Source organism: Lithobates pipiens, unplaced genomic scaffold (genome assembly GCF_037356315.1).
Source record: "Lithobates pipiens isolate NorthernLeopardFrog02 unplaced genomic scaffold, aLitPip1_a1.2 Scaffold_3, whole genome shotgun sequence".
NCBI lineage: Eukaryota > Metazoa > Chordata > Amphibia > Anura > Ranidae > Lithobates > Lithobates pipiens.
This window is the reverse complement of record NW_027507790.1, coordinates 255,562,558-255,585,180: the sequence shown is the minus strand read 5'-3', so window position 1 is coordinate 255,585,180 and position 22,623 is coordinate 255,562,558. Positions and strand designations below refer to the sequence as shown.

General features: G+C 46.6%; 1 protein-coding gene across 1 annotated transcript; it reads right to left on the bottom strand.

Annotated features, from left to right (window-relative positions):
• Window positions 1-6,901: 6,901 nt before the first annotated feature.
• Window positions 6,902-21,939, bottom strand: ATP5F1A (ATP synthase F1 subunit alpha). Its single transcript, XM_077463070.1, has 12 exons — window positions 21,768-21,939; window positions 15,944-16,023; window positions 14,851-15,020; window positions 13,675-13,848; window positions 12,274-12,440; window positions 11,994-12,142; window positions 11,158-11,309; window positions 9,711-9,935; window positions 9,523-9,630; window positions 8,882-9,026; window positions 8,623-8,773; window positions 6,902-7,118 (listed from the first exon to the last, which is right to left on the bottom strand). The coding sequence occupies exons 1-12, from the start codon at window positions 21,824-21,826 to the stop codon at window positions 7,040-7,042; spliced, it is 1,659 nt and encodes a 552-aa protein (XP_077319196.1). The 5' UTR covers window positions 21,827-21,939; the 3' UTR covers window positions 6,902-7,039.
• Window positions 21,940-22,623: the final 684 nt, after the last annotated feature.

The following is a 22,623-nucleotide window of genomic DNA, read 5'->3' as shown; positions in this document are numbered from 1 at the left end:
CACCTGGAAATGGTGGCCGCCGAGACCACCATGCCTTTCTTAGGACCATCCACTGAAACAAACAGTGAGTCTGACTTCCGAAAGGGAGCCATGGCAGACAAGTACACCTTCAGAGCCCTAACCACATCGAGAGCGTGAAGGGCCACCTTCTTGGGGTGCTTCGGCTTAGGACACAACAATGGTAATACAATGTACTCATTGATATGAAAAGCCGAGATCACCTTCGGTAGAAAAGACGGTTGCAGACGCAACACCACCTTATCCCTGTGGATGACCAGATAAGGCGACTTGCAGGACAAGGCTGCCAATTCCGAAACCCTCCTGGCCGATGTGATGGCCACTAGAAAGACCACCTTCTGTGAAAGGGTCAACAGGGGAATCTCCCTGATATTCTCAAATGGTGGCTTCTGAAGCTCCAACAACACCAGGTTCAAATCCCATGGGGGGGGGTGTAACGGAGGACGCATCGGAGGAACTACATGTCGTACCCCCTGAACAAAGGTGCCCACTAATGAGCGAGACGCCAGGGGTCGCTGAAAAAAAAAAAAAAAAAAAAAAACAAACAAGACAGCCAGGGCTGAAATTTGCCCCTTAATGGTGCTCAACGCCAATTTCTGGTCCATCCCATGCAGAAGAAACAGCAGGATCTTCAATATAGAAAAGGAGCGCGGATGCCACCCTTTCTCCTCACACATGGAGATGTAGGCCTTCCAGGTACGATGGTATATCTTCCGTGAAGATTTTCGCGCCCTCTGCATAGTTGGAATCACAGAGTCCGACAGACCCCAGTTCCTCAGCATCTGGCTCTCAATAGCCATGACATTAAAGCCAGCGATGGTAAAGCAGAGTGAAATATTGGACCTTGAGATAGGAGGTCCTCCAGCAGTGGCAGTCGCCAGGGAGCGTCTGCCACCAGACGCACCAGGTCTGCATACCAGGGCCGCTGAGGCCAATCGAGAGGAACCAGGATTACTGGAATCCCCTCGGCTTCCACTCTGAGAAGTGGATGTGGAAACAGTTTTAGTGGAGGAAAGTGGTAGATCAGCTGGTACTGATCCCACGGAGGCACCAGCGCGTCTGACCACGGATCTCTCGTCCTGGACACAAATCTCGACACCTTCCAATTGAGACAGGAGGCCAAGAGATCCACATTGGGCGTGCCCCATTTCAGGCACAGCAGCTGGAACATCTCCGGATGCAACGCACATTCTCCTGGGTCCAGCATCTGGCGGCTCAGATAGTCCGCCTGCCAATTTTCCACCCCCGGATGTAAATGGCTGACAGGACCGGAACGTGTCGCTCCCCACCAAAGTATGCGATCGACCTCCCGAGCAGCATCTAAGCTTCTTATTCCCCCTTGGTGATTTACGTACGCCACAGCCGTGGCTGTGACTGAATCCTGGTCGGACGCCCTTGAAGACATGTCGACCATGTGTGGAGGCACAGCCTGATCGCTCTCAATTCGAGCAGATTGATCGGCAACTTGGATTCTTCCGTCAACCAGTAGCGTCCGTAGTGATCACCGTCCAGTTCAGCAGAAGAATCGATTTTCCGGACCTCAACCACCAGATCAGGGAATCCCTGACTGGCTGGCTCACCTTGATCTGTCGATCCAGGGACAACAGAGATTAGTCCCATTTTGTCAATATCTTCTTCTGCAGGACTCTGGTATGGAACTGGTTATAAGGTACTGCCTCGAAGGAGGCCACCATGAGTCCCAGCACTCGCATGCAAAAGCGGAGCGACAACCACTTGTGGTTCATCAGTAGATTGACCAGTCAGCAATTTGTCCGAGGGGAGAAAAACCCTCACTTCCCTTGAGTCCAAAAGCAACCCCAGGTACTCCAGCTGCTGAGTTGGTACAACCACCGACTTCTTTAGGTTCAACAGCCACCCAAAATTCTTGCGGGTCTGCATGGTGATCGCCACATCCTCCTCTAATTCTGAGGAGGAAGATGGTCTCAGGAGGAGATCGTCTAGGTAACCCATGATCACGATCCCGCGCTGCCTCAGCAACACCAATACTGGAGCCAGTACTTTGGTAAAGACTCGGGGGGCTGATGCCAGGCCAAAAAGGAAGAGCCACAAACTGGTAGCGGGCTTCCCCTACTGCCAAACGCAGAAATTTTTGATGCCGAAGGCAAATGGGTACGTGCAGGTAAGCATCCTGGATGTCCAAGGGCGCCAGGAAGTCCCCTTGATGGAGTGCAGCGACAACTGAGCAAACCAATTCCATTCTGAACCTCTGCACCTTTACAAAGTGATTGAGGGCTTTTAAGTCCAAGATTGGACGTACCCCTTTCTTCTTGGGAACCACAAACAGATTTGAGTAGAACCCTTGGAAGCGTTCCGATATCGGAACAATCACCCCGATTCAGCAAGTCCCTTACCGCCCCTAACAGGGCCTCCCGGCGAACCGGGGACACGGGTATGCTGGAGGGGAAGAACCTGTTTGGCGGCCAAGAGAGAAACTCTTATCTTGTAGCCTGTGGAAATCAGATCGCAGACCCATTGGTCGGATAACCAGGAGGTCCACCCAAAGAGGACACCCCTCCGATAAGTGGGTCGGGGCAAACCTTCACGCGGTAGCACTTTTGTTCGCAGGCTTGCAGTTCAAGGGACGCTTCTGACCCTCCTGTCCAGCTGAGGGCGTTTCACCGAAGCACCGGGCAGATGAAAAAGCCGCTTGTGAGCGGAAAGAGAGGGCCCTTGCCTGCGGCAAGGCTCCTTGACCTTCCTGGCCTGTGGGAGTAGTGTACTCTTACTGCTAGTGGCATTCTTAATAATGTCATCCAACGAGGCTCCAAAGAGGCAGTCGCCAAGGAAGTGAAGATCCGTCAGGGCTTTCTTGGATGCCTGGTCAGCCGACCAGCATTTCAGCCAAATTAGGTGCCTCGGCACCACAGTTGACACTGAAGCCTTGGATAACAGAGGGAGAGTATCCAGGGCCGCATCAAACCTACTTAAGGCCTTGCACTAAGTGGTCTGCTAGTTCCATGCAGACAGGGGAGGCGTTCTGCTCTCCCAATTGGCGGTGCAAAAGTTTTTCCCAGTCAGTGTCTATGACACAGGGCAGATACCAGTACAGGTCACACAGCTGAGCCCACAAACGTAAATAAGGAACGAGCCACCGCATCGGGCTTGCTATCCACGGGATCCTTGAATGCATGAGTCATTACTTAATTTAACCTGGATACTGTGGGGGGTCCACAACTGGAGGAGCCAACCACTTTGAGAAGGCTGTCCTCAAAGGGGTAATGCACCGCCAAATTTTTGGGGACCAAAAAGATCCATTGCGGGAGACCCCATTCCCTGTAGATGAATTTGTCAAAATAAGTAAAATACGGGAACACCTTTAGGTGAACGTGCTGGCTTGTGGGACCCAAAAGGGACCGGTACATCAGCAGAGGGATCCGCTAGCCCCTGAATCTTCAGGTTATCACGCACAGCTGTGATGAGTGCTCCAACAAGCGCTTTGTCGCGCCCTGAACCGGACGGGGAATCATACTCACTGTCCAAATGGTCCTTGTCAGTCACGTCTGATAGGTCAGAGCAGGGGTCACCAGCCACAGCAGGGCCCAAGTCTGCATCAGAGCTCTCCCCAGAGGACGGGAGGGGGGGGGGGGGGGGGGGCAGGGGCCTCTTACGTGCACCTTTCCTTCCACGTGTCGCCTCTATCATAGCAACAAAAGGAGTCAAGGACCGCCGTCAGGATGTCCATGCGCACTGCGCTAGCCGCAGGTGACCCAGTTGCTAGAGCCTGGATTTCGGGGGAAGAAACACCAGTTTCGGAAGCCAGCTGACCCTAGCCTGTGCCACCCACAAAAGGGAGACTTAGGACAGTGGAGGTCCCACCCTCCTGCTGCCACCACGTGTGTGGGCTACTTGACTCACCACCCTGTGGCATTCTGTGAATGCCACTGGCAGTGCCTGTAGTCCCTAGGAGGTTCACAGTTGCAGAGGAGAAAACTGTCAGCAGTAGCTTCTTATAACAGCGGTGAAACATTCTGCAGAGCTAGCTTCAGCAAGGAGCCATCCAGCATCCTGTACACACAGTGGACACAGGAAACAGCAAGTGAGAGCACATGTAATGCTGCCACAAGAGAACTGCAGCGAAAATAGCCCTCAGGCTTCAAGAAAATGGCCGCCAATGTAACTAAATAGGAGATCCTAAAGAAGACGGCTGCTGAAGCTCACCAGGGGAATACAGGCTTTCCCACATCCAAGATGGCCGCTTGACAGCACCATGCGGTGACAGAACAAAACTAGAAATGTGCTGCCTGCCTACAGCTAGAACAACCTCCAAACACTTTTGGGACCAGGACCAAACGCCAGCCGCAGAGCCCCCACAGGTGCGACACCAGCGAACACACACACCACCCACCGCCCCTCGGGGGGGGGGGTGAGATAGGGAGGTGGCCCCCCAAATTGACCCCCCCAGGGAATGCCCAGCTGCTCACCCCACCGAGGCAGGGAGAGACGTACTGGGAGACATTCCATCACAGACCTACTTCTGCGCAGTTAAAGGTTAGCTGTTGGCCCGGTATACTGTGATCCAGACAGCAGTAGCCCGGTCATATGTATACCCCGGAGCATTGACGCTCACAGACCACCTCTAGAGCTGAGGCATGTCGTGGCCTGCCGAGCCTTAGCTGCGGCGTGCTCACGCTCGATGGCTGACTGGGGAGACTACAAGGATAATCATTAACCAGCCTGTCACCCAGTCGGCAGTTGATGAAAGATCCCGATATCTTCTATCTTGCACAAAACACATCAAACCTGCAGCAAAAACATGGACCAAGAGGGGCTGTAGGGTTCCTAGGTCATTCTCCTTGCTAGGCAAAATAAAAAGTGAAGCTGCTGGGAGCAGTGGGGGGGTTTGGTGATAGCACAGGGTTCACCCCCCTGGGGTGGGATTAAAAGTTGTGTATTGTGTAACAATTTTGCCTAGTTCTAGTGGCAGGCTATACAACCCTTTTAGTTACAGAGAGGAGCTGTGTCAGTCGGTGAAGAGAAAAGTAATTTGGGTACAGCATTGCACGACTGCCAATTGTCAGTTAAAGTAAAAGGTGCTGCGCCAAAAAAAAAAAAAAAAAAAACCTCGTCATTAAAGCGGGAGTAAACTCAGTTAAAAAAAAAATAAAAAACACCACACTTACTTTCCCAGGCATGCCGGAAAACGCTAAGGTTCACATTGGTTGTGCTCTCAACCAAACTTTCAAACCATCCAATGGCTGGTTTCATAACTGATCACATGTGCAGCATTATGGCTGTTGAAGAATTATTAGAGGACAAGATGGCGGCTTCCTTGACTGAAAATGATATAACGGTTTACTTCCACTTTAAGGGGGGGGAAGCTTCAGATCTGTAAGTGGTTAAATAAGTCTACAGCTCTAGTTTGGATAACTAGTGGGAGTGCTGTCACTTTAAGCTGATTGCAGGTAGCAATTAAGCTTTTTAAGCAATCAGCTTAAAGTGACAGCATTCCCACTAGTTCCCAAACTAGAGCTGTAGACTTATTTAACTACTTGCAGATCTGAAGCTTTTCCCCCCCTTAAAGTGGAAGTAAACCGTTATATCATTTTCAGTCAAGGAAGCCACCATCTTGGCCTCTAATAATTCAAAAGCCATAAAGCTGCACATGTGATCAGTTATGAAACCAGCCATTGGATGGTTTTAAAGTTTGGTTTAGAGCACAACCAATGTTAACCTTAGCATTTCCGGCATGCCTGGGAAAGTAAGTGTGGTGTTTTTTTTTTTTTTAACTGGGTTTACTCCCGCTTTGACGAGGTCCTTTTTTTTTTTTTCTCTCTTTGCATACACTTTAATGGAAGTGCTGGTTGCTTAAAAAGCTTAATTGCTACCTGCAACCAGCACTTCCAATAAAGTGTATGCAAAGAAAAAAAAAATAAATAAAAAAAAGGTTTGGTATTGCCGCTTGCCAGGCATTAGATGCAGCATTTTTAAAGCTTTGTTTTTCAACTGGTGATCCACCCTACCTGTGCTACAAGGAACAGTCACTGTACAGCATTGTATTGTCATCCTAGACTAGAAGCATCATGGTTGCAGAATAGATCCCCCTCATTCATAAAATTGTGGGTGAGGAGTTACGTAACCCTAAACATTGAGATAACAGGACAACTGTTCTCTGGCAGGTTCGTTACCAATTTTTCAATAGGTAAATACAGTAACAAAAGCACTGGTAACAGACTTAGAAGTGAAGAGAAATTCATGGTTACAGAATTCATAATCCTTAAAGTTGAGTGGAAGGGCTTTAAAGCTGCATTACAGACGCTCTAGTAGGCACTGTATGCATTTCAATTTTATTGTAAACTGCAGCTGTTGGTGGGGAGCAGAACCACCTGCAAGGCAATGGCATAATGTGCCAACTAGTATGCATCACAATGAAATACTCACCTTGGAACTAAGCCCTCCAGTGCTGTATTGTCACGGCGGACATCTTTCCCCGGTCTCTTGTGAGTTTGCGTGCCCTGGCTGAAGACGTTGCATACGCGGGAGCCCTCGGTTGATGCAACTGGCTGCATCCCGGGTGAATATCCCCTAAATAGTACATGTTTAGGAGATCTCGATTTTACCTACAAGTAAGCCCCATTATAGGCTTAAGCTGTGAGTAAGTGGGGTTTACTACCGCTTTAAGTTAAAGATCTTGTCCAAAAGGTCTAATCATTCTGCCAATGCCTAGTAGAAGCATGCAGGTAGGGTACACAATTCCTGCAGGCAAATCACCAGAGGATACTTGTCAGCCTTGACATCCAAGGGACATGATTGGCTTAGCACTGAAAAACATCACACCACATATTAGGGTTACTGGTAGCCAGAGTAGAACTGAGGGGGGGGGGGGGGGGTGGGGGTGTGAACTTACAGAAAACACAGGCCACAATAGTTTTCAGAAACTTTTACTCTCCAATTGAGAAACGTCTGTACATTAAAAGCACAAGTGCTTCAATAATTTTAATGAAAATGGAACAAGGACAGCGACAGCCACAGGCCAATGTGGAAAAAAAAAAGGTGGTGGAATTTATTCAAATGTAGACAGGAAATTCACAACAACTTCTTTCAGCTTGCTTTCTGCCTGCTCAGAGATCTTTCCATCGGTCCTAACCAAAAAATAAATAAAACATGTGATTAGCCTTTATATATGGTGTAGAAGCCTAAAAACAAAAGATTTTCAGAGACCACAATTAAAGCTGCATGACTCATCCCCATTAGACATTGATTTAAGCTAAAAGTTACATTAAGGCAGTCTTTGTAAAAACATTTTAGGGTCCTTCAAACACAGGCTGTCTGATCAGTTCCAGCTGTTGGTTTTTCAGGCGGGCCTGATAAGACCCCTCTCCAGTCTCCTCTATAGAGCAGTCGATGTCCGCAAACACATATCCGCTGACACCAACTGCTATCTGTTCCTGCCCACAAAAAAAAAATAAAAAAAAAAAAAAAAAAAAAAATCAGACTGGTGGTGGTCCTATTATAACTTCTGCCTGGTGGATCAAACAGAAAAACAGACAGGTGGTCTGTTTCCATCCAATCTCCCCATACAGCTGAATGGTGTCTGCTCTGCAAAGCAGACAAGATCCATCATCCGCCTGCTCAGTGGAGGGATCCCACACCGAGCTGCACAGGGGCCCCCCCTATGAAAGGGGCCTAAAAATCGTAAACAATTCCTCCAATTAAGATCTTTAATACCTTAACACCCATAATCTTAAACATCATCCGCCCCATACACAAAGCTTGGGATATGCATATAAAAAAAGTTTGTCAGCAGTGACACTGCTCTGCAGGTGGCTGTATATTCCAGCCATGACCACAAGCTTGGGTCCTTGTCAACAATTGGGATCTACAGTGGTTCCAGATGTGTAATGACTGTATGGAATGATATCCCATGCAGGTTTTATTGAAAAAAGAAAGCCTTTGTCCTGCAGATGAACACTGCCATCTTAAAACTAATGCAGCGGGGAAAAAAAAAAAAAAAAAAAAAAAAAAAAAAAAAAAAAAAAAAAGTCCAGGGGTGCCAACCTCAAAGCCTCCAGTCAAAATCCAGTGCTGATATTGTCCATCAGAACACAGATATTCCCACAATCAACACTGAAGTATTTCCCTGTAACGGTGGGCAGGCAAGTTTATGCTCCCTTCTTTAAATTGTAGAAAGTCAGCAAAGTCAACTTTTAATTAACCTCACGCCAAAAAAGTTGGGGGGGGGGAGAGAGAAACACCCGAGACTGAACACTACCAGCCTTAGAGCTTTGGATTTTATATATTCGAGTTGTACCCAAGCACAATTGGGTTCAGTTGCAAAAGCCTAGCTTTCCCTGAGGAGGACATTCAGAAGGCAATTCTGGCATCAGTGGAGCCAAGCCCCAAAGCCCCCCCAACATGCTATGGGGAAGTTGAAGACTTTAAATCGCTTTCAGAAGCATCCATTGGCAAGGTGACCCATAAGGCAAGTCACAGCGATTTATGGAAACTACATTGCTCTGAGCCCAATTTCACTGCCAATAGTGTTAGGGTCGCATAGTCCACTTTCTGGGAGGTACGGTACCGTACCAAAAATACTAAAGAAAGTAACTATTCTTGAACCCAATGAATAAAATAAGCAATCTTTACCTAATAGATGCTAGTAAGTCCTGGTGTTGGCTTTTAATGTGAGCCAGGAAAGACTGCTCGAATTTTGTGATCTTGCTTGGCTCCATCTTGTCCAGATAACCTCTTACACCAGCATAGATAACCGCTACCTGTTCTTCAATGGCCATGGGAACTGTAAAAAAAGCAGAGATTATATACACAGAAATTGGGAAAAACATCCCAAATAGTTAATAGAAAACCTCATCTCCAGACAGAAGACCAGAGGCAAAGTTTAACTTACCATACTGTCCTTGCTTCAGCAGCTCAGTCAAACGCACACCACGGTTCAACAGCTGTTGGGTAGCAGCATCCAAATCAGAGCCAAACTGGGCAAAAGCTGCGACCTCACGGTACTGAGCAAGCTCCAGCTTCATTGTACCAGCCACCTAAAGAAAAAAAAAAAAAAAAAAAAAAGAAAAAATTCAATTATTTTTCAGAAGCCTGCAGAGAGTTGCAGGTGCAAAGTCAGGCTCATGAGGAATCTCCTACAGCTGTGTCCATATCTCCGCATGGGTTGTCAGTTTGAGAGCTGAGGGAAGAGTGAATGGACAAGTGCTGATAAGCATGCTGAAAGTTCACACCCACCTGCCACAATGGCATATGGGACTCGTAATTCAATCACAGATATCTGAATGAATGACAGCTGTCCAGGCAAAGCTCTACACAGCCACACCAATTTAAAAAACGCGACAACAGCTATGGGGGACAGGAGACCCTGCCTGTCACCAGGGGGCACAGGATGCGAGGGAAGCTGTTGTAGTAACATGTTGCATCAAATAGAAGTGTGTGCGTTAACATGATACAAAGGCTGATCCTATCCTTTAAAGCACTAGTTGGTAAGCACAAAAGAAAATCCACAGTAAACAGTTGACTTAGACTCACCTGTTTCATGGCTTTGGTCTGGGCAGCGGAACCTACACGAGACACAGACAGACCGACATTGATGGCAGGTCGAATACCTTTGTAAAACAGCTCAGTCTCCAAGAAGATCTAGAAAGAGGAGATGATTGGAATGTTGGAGCAGAAATAAATAGACAAATGTCATGAAACCAGTATAAGCAGCCACTTACCTGTCCATCAGTGATGGAGATGACATTTGTTGGGATGTAAGCAGACACGTCACCGGCCTGTGTCTCAATGACAGGGAGAGCAGTCAAAGAGCCCCCACCGAACTGGTCGTTCATCTTGGCAGCTCTCTCCAGCAGACGGGAATGGAGGTAGAACACATCACCAGGGTAAGCCTCACGACCAGGAGGACGACGCAGCAGCAGAGACATCTGACGATAGGCCACAGCCTGCACAAACAGGATATGTTACAAAGCCAGAATCATAGCAATTGCAGGTATTGTTACCCAATATACCCAACAAGCCACCTTTTCTCTATACAGAGAACAGTACAGCCACAATACACCAATTGCTTCAGTTTTGGTGGTAGACAGGTGGGTCAAACCACACTGCAGACAATGAAACTGTTTCAAATCAAAGTCAAATCAAGCTCACCAGAATCCTCCCATAAGTAAGCTTTATATTCATTCTTAGTGAACACTTTACAAGACAATCCGCTTTACCACAGCACACCAGTCTCACGTTTGCGCCAATGAAATAGCATTACTTCGCTTGAAATAACAGGATTTTAGAGAAGCATTTCAGTGCTACTTCATGCACAAGTCTGTAAGCTACACCCAAACTTGTATAAAGTGCAGGAACAAAAAATAAAATATAAAATAAAAAGTTTACATATAAAGGCGCTGGATTTTCATCAGTCGCACCGATTTAACCACTTTCAGGCTGGGTTCACACTGAAGCGATGCGGGAACGCCGCAAAACCGCGGCAGGTTCCCGCATCGCATGCCTCCCGGCGGCAGTTCACACTGCCCTATGCGAACTGCTGGGAGTGTCAGTGAAACGTTAATGACACCCCCAGATCAGTTCGCATATCGCAGTGCGATCTGCAAACTGACAGGAATCGGATCGCATGGTGTGAACACCCATGCGATCCGATTCTGCTGCGGACCAAAAAAAGGGTCCTGTGCGAGTTTGGGGCGGGTGCGATGCGAATTCAGCCATACCATCTGTATGGCTGAACTCGCATCGCACAGAGATCGGATGTGATTTGCACTGCAGTGCGAATCACATCCGGGTCTCCTAGCCGCAGCAGTGTGAACCCAGCCTTAATGCAGATAGTGTGCGACTTGTCATCCAATGTGAAACTGTCAAATCATGTGACTAAAGGATCAAGTGATATTAAGTAAAAAGGGAACCAGCGACTGCAAATAGTGACAGCTGCTCCTTTATGCAAGCTTCCGGAGGCTCCCATGATCAAAAAAGGCCAGACTAAAAATTTCAGACCCGATTGGGTCATTTTTCCAATACAGTTCTGAAGAAAAAAGTTCCACATTATTAGAAAATCTGGGCGGAAGATATTTTGGCCAGTTTAGATGGACAACTGGCATTCAGTACATAGCTCAAGGCATTTTTGGATAAACTGGATTCTTTGAAAACTGGGATAATGCATACCTGTTTGGATAAATCGTCATAGATGATCAGAGCGTGTTTTCCATTGTCTCTGAAGTATTCTCCCATAGAGCAGCCAGAGTATGGAGCCAGGTACTGCAGGGGAGCAGCGTCAGAGGCGGTGGCAGACACCACAATTGTGTATTTCATGGCATCTAAGGTCAAAACCATAAAATTAGTGCAGGGCAGACTACCATGCTGGTGACAATTTCAAAATATTCTGCATTCAACAGCCACTCCTAGACCTGACAATTTTCAGAAGGCATCAGGTTTATACATTCAAGTTAAGTGCACAGAGTGGTAAATCATAGTAACAATTTTGGTAGATACCTTCACCACCTGCACTGTGCTTCACATAAGCTTGTTAAAAGTACATCTTTAGGCAGGGGTAGGCATCCTGGAGCCTGCCAGCTGTTGCAGAACTACAAGTATCATGCCTCTGGGAGTATTTGTAACAGGCAGACTTGCAATGCCTCATGGGAAATGTAGTTCAACAGCTGGTCCTAGGTTGCCTACCCCTGATCTAAAGGCTCTGGATGGACCAACAAGCTCCAAATCCAGTTACCAAATAACGCACCCCATGTAATTCCCCATCAATGGAAACTGCATTTTGTGCCCTTTACTGGCAGGACCAACAGGTATTTAAGGGACTGCTGCAGCAATTTTAAATTAAATTAATGGGAGGCTATTCTACTTCATTCCTAAAAATGTCATCTTTACTAAACATAGGCCCTTGGCCTACCCAATCACTGGGGGGAGGAAAAAAAAAAAAAAAAAAAAAAAAAAAAACACGCACACCCCCAGAAACCCCACACCACCCATTACATCCTGTGCTCTACCTGCATCAGTCAACCTCTTCACAAGCTGAGCCACGGTGGATCTCTTCTGACCAATAGCAACATAGATACAGTACAGTTTCTTCTTCTCATCGGTTCCATCGTTAAACCTCTTCTGGTTGATGATGGTATCAATAGCAATGGCAGTTTTGCTGTGAACCAATTGGCACAAAAGTAAAAAAAATTTAAAAATTAAAGAACTGGAAACTACCTGTATGAATTACTAAGCAGAGTAAGATTTTACAGAAACACCATTGTGACATAGGTATGGACTTATGCTTACCCAGTCTGTCTGTCACCAATGATCAGCTCACGCTGGCCACGGCCAATAGGCACTAAACTGTCCACAGCCTTGATACCTGTCTGCATGGGCTCCCTCACAGAAATACGAGGGATAATGCCAGGGGCCTTCAGACCCACTCTTCTCCGGATCTTTGAGCCAAGTGGACCCTTTAACAAAAAAGAAAAAAAAAAAAAAATTTACCCTTCAAGATATGCACTAGTTTGGGGGGCACACAAAAAAAAAAAACACCCCACGTGTAGATTTTTCTTTTATGTATAAATTTTGTTTTAATAACGACCGGAAGATTGTCCACCCTTAATGACTAGGCCATTTTTTGCAATAAGGCACTGTCACTTTAACTGACAATTGTGAGACATTGTACCCAAAGAAAATTGTCATTCTCCCCCCCCCCCCCCCCCACAAATAGCTTTCTCTTGGTGGCATTTGATCACCTCTGCGGTTTTTACCTTTTGCCAAAACAAAAATTTATCATATAAATATATAATTTTCCTCAGTTTATGCCAATATGTATTCTACATTCTCCCTCCCCCCACCCCTTTTCAAAAACATCCCACAATAAGCATAAGTTGATAAATTGACACAAACTGGGGTGGCGCACCAGTTGGCATCTACAAAATAGGGAATAGATTTTTGGCATTCATCTTACTAGTAATGGCGGTGATCTGCGATTTTTAGTGGAAATGCAACATTGCAGTGGGCAGATCGGACACTTTTTTGGGAACCAGTGACATTACAGTAATAGGTGCTAATATGCAATGTTAATGTACTGACATTGGCAGGGAAGGAGTTAAACTATGGGCTGCCTGGGTAAAGACAGGATCTGTGTGATCTCCCCCATCAGAACGGAGATACCTAGTTTACACAGGCAGATCTCCGTTCTGTCACTGCATGGTACGATCACAGGTGGACACAAGTGTACACCCCATCCGCTGGCCATACACGCCTACAAACTACATTTCCTGAGACGGCAATTCATGGGAATGCTCCGACACCAAAAACTTGAGGCCGCTAAGGAAGTGGGCCATCAACTTCCATGGTCGCTGGCTTTGTCTTGAGAGACTAGATATATGTGATGGATGGGCTGAATTCCCAACAGGACAAAGCTAACATAAAAACCTAGTATCTAGGTTTTTAGGGGTAAAAAAAAATGAACAGGATTAAGATTTGATTTTGATCAGAAAGCTCAGCCAACTTGTTTGGAAAAAAAAAAAAAAGAAAAGAATTAGGGCATTTAAGGATAAGGTGGTATGCTGAACCCATTACTCTTAAACTGCATTTCCATGTGAAATGCACAAGTACTGAAACAAAACAAAAGGCCACTGTGGGCACATCCTGAGATTACTGTTAAACATGAATTAAAGACAGATGCGATAGGATTACCTTGCCATCAATGGCGTTACCGAGGGCATCTACAACACGTCCCAGCAGCTCCTCGCCAACAGGTACATCTACAATGGCACCAGTTCTCTTCACAAGGTCTCCCTCCTTGATGAGCTTGTCATTACCGAATACCACAACACCAACATTGTCTGGCTCCAAGTTCAAGGACATACCCTAGTGGAAAAAATAGAATATAGATTCAAAAGGAAGCCTCTCAAAAAGGGCATTCAGACAACCTGCAGCCATTTTGAATAGCTTGTGAACTAAATCAATGAGACATTTCAATGGGTTGGCTTAATGCAACACACAGATACAAGGTAAATGGGTTCTCAGGATCCCTCTATTCTCAATTTTGATGATTATATACAGGATGAAGTGGTTGTACAGGCAAGAGGTTTGTATCTTAATGCATGCTCTACATAAGTAAAAAAACCTTTCTACATCAGCTCATTACTTACCCGAGCCAGATCTCCATCCAGTGCTGTGCCTGTCTGCAGACGTTCTCACCATTTTCATTGGAGGCTCAGTAGCAGCGGGAGCCAGTGGCTCCTGCTGCTGTCAATCAAATCCTTTAAGCATGGAGAGGGTCTGAGCCACCCCACGTCAATAGATGCAAAGTGCGAATCAGGAGTGCCCCGCTATGGTGGCAATCGGAAGGCAGCAGAAGCCAGGAGCTCTGTGCAATACCACTGCACAGAGCAAGTATGAGTTGCTTTTTGCTTTTAAACTAAACCTTTACAATCACTGAAGGTTATAAGATACCCAGTCAGATAAGTCTTCCAAATGGTAATAAAGGCAAACGCTCCCACCCACATAGTAAGCGTATTCTGAAGTTGGTCTGGTCTCCTGCAGCACTTACCGTATGCAGGAGAAAACCGATACCACCTGGAACCAGAGCAGCTGCAAAATTAGCAATAGATTTCCCACCCCCCCCCCCCCTTTTCAGGGCTAGATACATGAGGCTTTAGATGGACTTCCCTTCCACTTAAAACCACTTACTACCCCAGTGCAGTTTTAAAAGGTCACTGGAATAGCAGCTATTCATCCCAGTGGGTCCCAGCACTGGTACAGGCTGAACTTCGAGATCACCCATTAATTACCTGGAGTGAAAATTACTGCCCAAGCTCATAGTCATCAAAAAGGCAGCAATTACACAGACACACAAATAAAAAGTACCTTCAATCCTGAGGAGAATTCAACCATCTCTTCAGCCTGGACATTTCTGAGACCATAGACACGGGCAATACCATCACCAATGGAAAGCACTCGGCCAGTCTCTTCCAGTTCAGCGCTGGTGTCTGCACCCAGGATGCGTTCTTCCAGGATGGAGGATACCTCGGCAGTACCTGCAAAGTATGGCAACTTTTCAGTAAAGCAGAGAAAAAAAAAAAAAAAAAAAAAAAAAACAGCGAGAGGCCAGCAAGTCTAAAAACTACGCCACAATCGGATACTTGTCTAAACTACAAACCATCTAGAAAACTGGACAAATAAATAAAACCCTCACAGGTGAGAAATGATATCCAGGTTAGTAACTGCAAGGGATAGATTTTCTCTTTAAGAAAGTCCAGCCTGAGCTTGTTTGGCTGCTCCTCAGGGTCACAGGAGAGCAATTCGTTTTGCACTCCTGTGACACATTTCAGTGGAGAATCGAGTGAAGTCAGCTCTCTGCCAACATCACTGCCATGAGTTGAGGAACTGCGTCATGCCAACTTCTCAAGTCTGGATCCACCAGCCACCTTGACTGATTTCAGTCTCAACGAGCTGCTAAGATGGCCGTTCCCGCCCCTCCACAGCTCAGTACTCCAATGAGAGTGTGGAGGAACAGAGCAGGAGAGATGCTGACTGACAGGCAGCATAGCTTGGTGATGGGAGAGAACCGAGCCATTGGTGGTGTTTTGGTTCTCAGTGCAAGATCTCAAAATTTACTATGAAAGTGAAAAACTATATCAAGTGCTAAAGTATAGCTGCAGTTTTTTTTTTTTTTTTTATGAAAGCCTTTACATACCTATAGATTCACAACTCCAGGAAAACAAGCAGCTCACAAATCAGCCTGTATTATAGGCTGCTACCAATCAGCTGTCAACCAGTCTGTTATTCAGATGGAGATATTAACGTGTCTGATCTTCACAGGAGGTTGGCAAGGGCCTGAGACCATTAAGGTTAAAGATTATGTGTAAAAGGTGAACACTGGACTTAACTAGAAAGGAGTCCAACATTGCCAACTGATACGACACATTAAAACTCTGCACACAAGAGAAAAAGCACTTACCGGTCTTCTGAAGCCATGATCCAGATGCATGGATATTCCTAGTGGCAACAAAAGCTGCACCAAGGGCTTTCTTGGAGACCCAATAGGAAAAAAAATAAAAAAAAAATGTATATATAAATATTATAACTTTTACATATCTTCATATAAACAGTTAGGAATATTAATGCCCTTAAGCAGAAAAAGGAGACGCGAGACAATGACAAGCTTAGAGTCACCTTGTGAACTTCGTCCTTGAAGGTGTGAGCAGACAACCTTCTATAACATTCTCCAACATGACTGACTTGTCGACAAACCCAGCTTATTGTACACAGCCTAACAGGCTTGACGCACAGCTTACCACACATACTAACATAGTATCATCGCAAGCAGTTCCCTAACCAATCACTGATAAGACCCCTGGCCCAGTCACTGACAGGACACAGGAGCTCCTCAGTATAGGGGCCTAGACTGGAGGTAAATGGTGATGGCAAACACTGGCACTCTGCATGTTTTGGAACTACATTTCCCAAACATCTGGGGGTGCCAAGGTTGCCCATCACCGAGTCATACACCATCCAAGTTGGCATTACCGTCCTTTGTCAGATAAAGTGAGGAAGGAGAAGAACATTGCAGCAAGACAAACATAGCAAAACCATTATGACTTTCTTCTAACATCCTAAATTAGCTGGAAAGTAAAAAATAGAAAGTCACACCTCATATACTGCACAATACCAGCATGTCATGTACAATCTGAGGAGCTAAAATGTACATAATAGACAAAACTTTCATTTTACTGCAGAAAAAATATTGAAAGTGTATATTTTGCTCGGTGCGCCCCACTGAGGAGGGGGAGATTTATTTTTTGCTTCAAACAGCAAGTGAAATCACAAAGGGATGGGAAATCTACTTTAGCCCGTACACACAGGCTGAATGTCAGGAGACATCGACAGGTTAGGGAAAAAAAATAAAAACCCTCAGCAAGTACCAGGCTTAAAGCGGTTGTACAACCACTTTCACCTACAGGCAAGTCTGGATTAAGGCTTACCTGTAGGTGCTGGAAATATCTCCTCAACCTACAGTTTAGGAGATTTACAATTCCCTGTACAAGAAATTCTTCTGCGTCGATGTATTGGGCGCATGTGCACTTTAAAAAGGGCAGATTGTGCTGTTTCTAATAGGGGTCATGACGTGACTGGCGGCACACATACACACGTGTGCGGGAAGGACATCAAATGACTCCGGCCAGTCACAGAGCCCCAGAAGGAAGGGGGCTGAAGATGGACGCTTCAAACCAGCGGGGACATCGCAGGCTTCGGTTTTAGGTAAGTGACACATAATGGGTTACTATGCAATGTATAGTAGCCCATTATGCTTTAATGTTGCAGGGAAAACAAAGTAGATAAAACCCATCAGGGTTTACTTCCTCTAAGGCCCCGTTTAAAATATTGCATTGTCATTCTGATTGGGCCCCAATTTAACCTACGAGCGGAAGAGTGTCACCGGACCATTATGAATGGGCTTTACAATACAATGCATGGGTGTGAACCCAGCCTTAAGCCTCATAAACCACGATCAGATTGTTGGCCAACAAAGCATCAGCCTTTTGTCCAAAAGGGCGTGTGCCAGGAGCTTGTCCTGTATACAAATGGCACACAATTGTCAGCCAATAAACACGAACGTAGTGATATACTACAAGGAATTTCTGCTCTTGAGCGCCACCCTTTGGTCACCTTCTGCTAATGTCGTGTTTGTACTTTCAACTTGTGTAAAGATGAGGAAAATCTGACAGACTGCTGTCTGACAAATTTACTAGCCTGCTATCCAACATTTGCCAGTGGAAAGTTAAATTGTCTGACGGAACGTGCAAATGGTCAGACTTTAGGCCAATAATCTGCCACACAATTCCCTGCCAAAAATCAGATTGTGTGTATGAGGCTCGATTCACACTTTTCTGACTCCAAAGATGCGCCAACTTTGGAGTGCAACTTGAATACAACTTTGGCTTTGAGCAGTCATAAACAGATGCATACAAGTTGCATTGTAGAACATTCAGGTACGACTTTTCATGCAACTTCTGGGGGGGTTTAACAATGAAGTCTATGGCCCTCAAGTCGCATTAACTCAGACCACTACTTGGTCTGACTGATGCGACTTGAGGTCCATAGAACTCAACACAGGAAGTGGCAGTAAAATTGCATGACTTTCAGGCTGCACAAGTGTGAAAGGGGCCATATTTGGACAAAGGTCAGCAGTACAAAGAGGGTGAACCATTTCCTAATAGGGACACAGACAGCAATATGAACCTGACAGAGGGTCTAGCCCTTCCCCCGCTCTATCCAACACGAAAGCTCTGCCTAGAGAAACTATATGGAGGATATTTACTAAAAATGGAGCACACAAAATAATGCAGCTTTGCATAGTAACCAGCTTCCAACTTCAGCTTGTTCAATTAAGCTTTGATAATAAGCCCAGGTTCACACTGAAGGCGGGTCTGAAATTGTAAGAGTTCAGCTGAAGCACAATTTCAAACCCACATTTCAGTGCGACTTCAGGGGTGATTTGAAAGACATCTGTGCAGCTTCATGCACGCATGTCTAATGAAATCACTCCTGAAGTCGCCGAAGGTAGTGTAGGAACTACTTTTGGAAAACTGCGGCAAAGTCAGCATCGCACCGATTGGGACAGTGCCGTTGCCGGCAGTTGGCTGCAAATGTGAATTTGGGGGGGGGGGGGCGATAATGCCTGGAAGATTATTTGTTTCTATGTACAGTACACCAGTTTTAGCAAGTATCCCCTTTAGATGAAAACGAATCTCAGGACAGCCTATGACAGTGAACCTTGGCACCCCAGATGTTTTAGAACTAAATTTCTGGTGATGCAAAAACTACACTGCAGAGTGCATTAGCATCATGGCAAATGTAGTGCCAAAACATCTGGGGTGCCAAGGTTGACCCAGGAGGCAAAGGAGCGGATACATGGACGACAGGAACTTATGCCACTTCCTGCTGAGATCACCACAGCAAACTTATCCGGAAGTTTGTCCCTCGCGCGCAGCCATAGGATTGAGAAAGCGCAGTACAGTTGGATCATGCGCAGTAGCGGTCACCCTTACCCAAAATGGCGGTGTCAGCAGCCAAGAGCTGATTCAAGAGTCGGCTTGGGTGAGGACACAGCGGGATCCCTGGACAGGGCAAGTGCCCTAATAGTAAAAGTCAGCAGCTACAAAATTTGTAGTCATCTTCATTTCATAGTGGGGGTGGGGCCCTGAAGCTCCTCCAAGTAATGCCAATTAAAGTGGAACTGAAGTCTCTCTGTAACACAGCAAGCACGCCTTTATTACAGAAGAGACATGCACTGCATCTTGTGCAAAAAATAAAAAATTGCCCCTACATGCTACTATCTCCTATAGCACTGTAAACAGTTGCGCATGCACAGCTTATCCTTACAATGCCGGGTCAGGATGATGGCTTTCGGCGCAGGAGTGATGTCACCTCCTGCCGACCAATGAAGAGGCCAGAAGACCGGCACTAAGGCACGCAGGACAGGTAAGTATTGTGATTTTAGTTCTGCTTTAAAGTGCAGGAAATCACCCAAAAAGCGGACTGTAAGCTGGGTGAGGACAGGGAGCGATGTGAAAGTACAAGATGTAGAAGGCTGTGCAAAAATTGGCTCTACAGATTTACCTGGAATGAAAAGTTAGCACATAAGTGGCAGAGCAATGGATATGAAAATTGTAAACTGGCATGAACCCACACTATATATTCCACAAAAAAAAAAAAAAAAATTGTACGCCAACATGTGTCCATAATGGAAAATAAAACTGGAGTGTCATGTGACCAAACTGCACCGATAATAAAGATAGAATATACATTATATAGAAAACATCATCATGGATATCTGCAGAGCACACAAGGGCACAGCGATGGCTGCAAGGACTCTGTTCCCTCAACACATGACAGGAAACGGAATGTCCCGCCGTGTCCCAGGTAATCAGAGAAGCAATGACAGAACGTAGAGGACGTCCCCTGATCAGCACTGCAGACATCCATGTGTGATACTTCAGAGAGAGAAAAGAAAAACCCCCAATATAAAGAGGAGGAAAATACTGTCTGAATCCATCTATACAGTGTGCAGGACGCACAGGAATTGTCAGTATAGAGCAGAACACTCCAAGTTTTTTAAGTAAGCTCGGGGGGGGGGGGGCCCTCCAGCTGTGGCAAAATTACGAGTCCCATGAGGCATTGCAAGGCTGACAGTTACAATCACGACTCCCACAGGCAGAGACATGATGGGACTTGTAGTTTCATAAATGCTGGAGGGCCACCCGCAATCCCCTAAAGATATATACATAATTCACTTACCCTGGTTTTTCTGGGGGGGGGGGGGGGGGCACTAAGACTGGGAGTGCAGCGGACCCTCAAGCACAGCAAGGGGGAGGTTGAGCGCCGGTACAACTTGGTATTTCTGGAGGGCCACCAGTTTGCTCTAAGGCTGCATTCACACCTGAGAGTAGCGTTTTCAATCGTTTTTGCTGCGTTTTTTGCAGCATTTACCGCGATTTTGTGCAGGACAAAAGGTGACCAATGTTAAGAAAAACGCCCAAACCTGCTCAATTCGAGCAACAAAAAAAAAGTGTCCGGAACTTGTTTGAGCTTCAGGAGACATAGTGGAGATGTGAACCATCTCCATTGAGAATAGAATTTTTTCCCCTCTAGTGTTTTGTAGCTTCAGGCTTCAAGCTACAAAATGCTCAGGTGTGAATGGGGTCTTAACGAAGGGTCAGTCTACTGTTATTCAAACTGGGGGGGGGGGGGGTCACACTGTGGCCATAGGGAGTAGAAACCATCCTGGTGCCGGTGACCTGTCAAATAATGTCCCCCCGTCGGATAGTGTCCGCTGTATACTGTGCAGTACACAGGACAGGCAGATTCCGAATATCTCTGAAGCAAAACGGCGCCTGTGCACAGAGTCCAGGTTCTAGCCCCACCATCCAAGTGGACACAGAGCTAGAATAAAAAGGAGTGAAGCGAGGCCGTGTCCCGAAGCGCGCCGAGGGGTCCTCTAATATGTGCAGCCCTATGTCCACTTGCACAGTGGGGCTTGCAACTGGACTTAAGGAGCCGTTCATCTTCGGAGATTTTCCGAGTCACCTTCTGCTCCGTTCAGAGCGGACACTTTTCGCTAGGCGGACTGTGGCTGTCAACACCGGGAGGAATGGAGGGCCCCAGTAGCTGGTGCTGCCGCCATCGGGGTGGGGTTGGTGTCGCCAGGGAGGAATGAATGGGGGGGGGGGGGGGGTGCAAGAAGAAGAGGGGTTGCTGCCATGGCGGAATACTCTGTGGCAAAAAAAAAAAAAAAACAAAGCTACACGAGAAAAAAAAAACCCCAAAAAGTGGTAGAAGGGGCAGAAGGTGTAGAAGGGGCAGAAGGTGTAGAAGGGTTCTGGAGATCTGATAAGAGGAGATCGGTGTGTAGAATATCAGGCGGCACAGAGAACGTCCTTCTACTATATCAGGTGATATTCAATGTGCAAATCAATGTAAATACTAAGAACTGTAATACAATTCGATTAGGAAAATGCCGCATCAATGCGCCTCATCACTATCATCTTATATAGAGATCACACGTTTTATATATAATAATGATTCCTCCCCTCCCGGTAACACGCGGTGTGTCGGTGACACGAGGCCGCCATTGACCTTCACAGGACGGTCCCCTCCCCCCCGCTCTCCTCACACCGTCCCCGGTCTCCTCCTGAGGTGAGGACTCGGCGGGAGGACACGGAAGGAGAAGGCCGCTGCAGGCGGAGGAGGCCTGGAGAGACTTCCCGCCCCTCACACTTACCACACCGGCGTGCCGGGGTAGAGAGCGGGCGAGGACGGCGGCAACCCGGACTGTCAGCATGATTCCCGGTGGAGGAGGATGAAGAGGAGGCGGTGGTGAAGGACACGAGCGGACTGTCCGGCTGTCCCCGCTGACTGAGAAGATGGCGGCCCGGTGAAGAGCTTGTGAAGAGAAGGTCAGTCCCGCCCACCGGAGGACACCGCCTATCGCCCCGCCTCCTCCCATCCAGCTTTATTAACAGAACACCAGACAATCTGACAGGCATGAGGGGCGGGGCGGTCAGCGGAAGATCTCCACCCACCGATCGCTTCTTTACACCCAACTTTACTGACCAGGACAGAGACGAACGCCTGGCTCCCCTCCCTCATAATATAAAGATGTATATAAATAAAACTGAAAATATTCAATAAAATTACTCATTATTCACTATTCTGTATAATCATGCGTGTGAATTAAAATATTTTATTCCCAATCAATGTTGATTACAAATCACATATAATGGAGCAACCCCCCCCCCCATAGGATGATAATGATGACTAAATATAAAGATTTACACCCCTTTCACATCAGGGCGTTTTGCAGGCGCTATAGCGTTAGAAATAGCTCCTGCAATCCGCCCTAAAGAAGCTGCACCATTGTGTGTAGGCTTTCACACTACAGCGGTGCGCTGGCAGGACGTCAGAAAAAAGTCCTGCCAGCAGCTTCTTTGGAGCGGTGAAGGAGCGGTGTGTTTACCGCTCCTCCACCGCTGCTCCCCATTGAAATCAATGGGGCAGCGCTGTAATACCGTAAGTTAGAGTATCCCCGCGCTGTCGTCAAGGGCCTAAGCTATTTGTAAGGGTAGGTTGCATCAAACC

Excerpts from the sequence above, each read along its gene's own strand:
- ATP5F1A (XM_077463070.1), bottom strand. The coding sequence starts at position 21,826 with ATGCTGACAGTCCGGGTTGCCGCCGTCCTCGCCCGCTCTCTACCCCGG. Across the intron at positions 11,310-11,993 it reads GAAGAGGTTGACTGATGCAG|ATGCCATGAAATACACAATT; the intron begins GTAGAGCACAGG and ends TTTTGACCTTAG. Across the intron at positions 9,936-11,157 it reads ATGACGATTTATCCAAACAG|GCTGTGGCCTATCGTCAGAT; the intron begins GTATGCATTATC and ends CTGTTTGTGCAG.